Source organism: Austrofundulus limnaeus, unplaced genomic scaffold (assembly GCF_001266775.1).
Source record: "Austrofundulus limnaeus strain Quisiro unplaced genomic scaffold, Austrofundulus_limnaeus-1.0 Scaffold347, whole genome shotgun sequence".
Taxonomy (NCBI): Eukaryota; Metazoa; Chordata; class Actinopteri; order Cyprinodontiformes; family Rivulidae; genus Austrofundulus; species Austrofundulus limnaeus.
In genome coordinates this window covers 480,230-482,780 of record NW_013952749.1, presented here as the reverse complement: position 1 = coordinate 482,780, position 2,551 = coordinate 480,230, and the positions used below count along the sequence as shown (strand labels likewise).

General features: G+C 48.4%; 1 protein-coding gene across 1 annotated transcript in view; it reads right to left on the bottom strand.

Moving 5' to 3' along the window:
* The window catches only part of LOC106527884 (inositol 1,4,5-trisphosphate receptor type 3-like), a gene marked incomplete in the record, with an annotated part of 53,790 nt that overhangs the window by 36,167 nt on the left and 15,072 nt on the right, over positions 1-2,551 (bottom strand). The window contains 4 exon segments of the mRNA XM_014022895.1: positions 965-1,064; positions 1,272-1,414; positions 2,096-2,140; positions 2,308-2,403. Of these exon segments, the coding sequence (XP_013878349.1) occupies positions 965-1,064; positions 1,272-1,414; positions 2,096-2,140; positions 2,308-2,403 (384 nt within the window).

The window sequence follows — 2,551 nt, the reverse complement described above, 5'->3', positions numbered from 1 at the left end:
CTAACATCCTAATCATTGGTCACTAACATCCTAATCATTGGTCACTTACATCCTAATCATTGGCTACTTACATCCTAATCATTGGTCATTGGCACCCTTACATCCTAATCATTGGTCACTAACCATTGGTCACTAACATCCTATTCATTGGTCACTAACATCCTAATCAATGGTCACTAACATCCTAATCATTGGTCACTTACATCCTAATCATTGGTCACTAACATCCTAATCATTGGTCACTTACATCCTAATCATTGGTCACTAACATCCTAATCATTGGTCACTAACATCCTAAACATTGGGTCATTGGCATCCTAATCATTGGTCATTAACATCCTAATAATTGGTCATTAGCATCCTAATCATTGGTCACTAACATCCTAATCATTGGTCATTAGCATCCTACTCATTGGTCATTAGCATCCTAATGCTACACAGAACCTGCCATGACTAGAATGATGGGTCATCCTCCCATTCTGATGGGTCCTTGACAAGGTAGTTCATGTTGATTCTGAATGTCTAAAAATGGGACTTGAGGCAGATGTAACAAAATCTGCCAGTTTTGGTAACAACAGCTTCATTTGCATCTAGGTCCACTGTTGCACATGACTGAGGATCATTGTGACCTTCCTCCTTGAGAACAGCTACGATCATCATGTGCAAAGCTGCTGTCAAAAACGTGAAGTCTGGCCAGTTCTTTACTCAGATACCACAGATTTCTGGCTAACGCCTCACTGGTGGCCTTGGCAATGACAAAATCAGAACTCAAGAATTCACTCGCATGGCACAAAAACAGGGACTGAGCAGCAGTGGTTAATATTTTTCAAATCTTATGAAATTTCACCCCTTTTTTTCCTCAAATGGAGCAAAAAAATGAAGAAGCACCTTGGAAAAGCAGAAGTTTGTATTTCGGGACCACCCTAATAAACAACAACAAAACGTGAGGACAACAACATGTCACCATGAGTCTGATGGGTCGCTCCTCGTCGATGTCGATGGGAACGTTGGTGCTCTGGATCCACGTGTTCGTGCACAGGTGTCTCAGTCGCACATACGAGTTCCTGAAACGACACACAGCTCAGGTTTATGTTCTCCAGGTTTGGTTCAGGTTCCACGGACTCTTTTCATGTTCGGAACACGCTGATGATGTCATTACTGATAAGGTGGGCTTTGTATCTCTGATACTTTCTACAGACAGGAAACACAACGCGACCCCTTTACAGGCACTTCCTGTCATTCTGTTTGATGTCAGACAGGAAGTGTCTCACCGCGGCACGAAGGAGTCGTTCTTCTGCAGCGTGGTTGGGTCGAGCTCGAACAGCGAGGCGATGTCGTTCCCGTGGGGCACCACCACCAACTTGTACTTGATCCTTTCGCCCTGAGAGCGCTTGTTGATGCGGCTGCCGTCCATCTGCAGGGAAGTCAAAGGTCAGGGACAGAGGGTCAAAGGTCAGGGATAGAGGGTCAAAGGTCAGGGACAGAGGGTCAAAGGTCAGGGATAGAGGGTCAAAGGTCAGGGACAGAGGGTCAAAGGTCAGGGGGTCAAAGGTCAGGGACAGAGGGTCAAAGGTCAGGACCGGAGGGTCAAAGGTCAGGGGGTCAAAGGTCAGGGACAGAGGGTCAAAGGTCAGGGATAGAGGGTCAAAGGTCAGGGATAGAGGGTCAAAGGTCTGGGACAGAGGGTCAAAGGTCAGGGACAGAGGGTCAAAGGTCAGGGGGTCAAAGGTCAGGGACAGAGGGTCAAAGGTCAGGGACGGAGGGTCAAAGGTCAGGGGGTCAAAGGTCAGGACCAGGAGAGTCAAAGGTCAGGACCAGGAGGGTCAAGGGTCAGGACCAGGAGGGTCAAAGGTCAGAGAGTCAAAGGTCAGGACCAGGAGGGTCAAAGGTCAGAGGGTCAAAGGTCAGGACCAGGAGGGTCAAAGGTCAGGACCAGGAGGGTCAAGGGTCAGGACCAGGAGGGTCAAAGGTCAGAGGGTCAAAGGTCAGGACCAGGAGGGTCAAAGGTCAGAGGGTCAAAGGTCAGGACCAGGAGGGTCAAAGGTCAGGACCAGGAGGGTGACCCCTCCGTTATGAAGCTGACAGAAGAACTCACTGAGGCCGACGGCTCCGGGTTGTCTCCTTTGTACCCCGGGTTCTCCTATAAACAGAACAGTCCAAGAGGAGGAAATCAGACACACCTGAAGTTTGTTTTCATCATCAACACAAACCATGACCCCACCTCCCCCGTGCTTCACAGATACACTCACTATCACTCCTCTAAATCACGTTTTCCTTCATGATTGTGTCTTTATCATATCCAGTTACCTCAGCAGCCAGGTAGTTTCCTGTGGCCAGGTGTTTGAAGCGGTACAGACTGTTCCAGTGCCCCGCCCCCCCACGACACGGGTCATGATGGACAACCTGATGGACCAATCAGAGTTCAGGGGAAAACCTTTGAAATGCTGTTTCTGTAAAAATGCTAAGCTGCTCATTTGACTTGTTTGAGCTTGTGTGTGTGTGTGTGTGTGTGTGTGTGTGTGTGTGTGTGTGTGTGTGTGTGTGTGTGTGT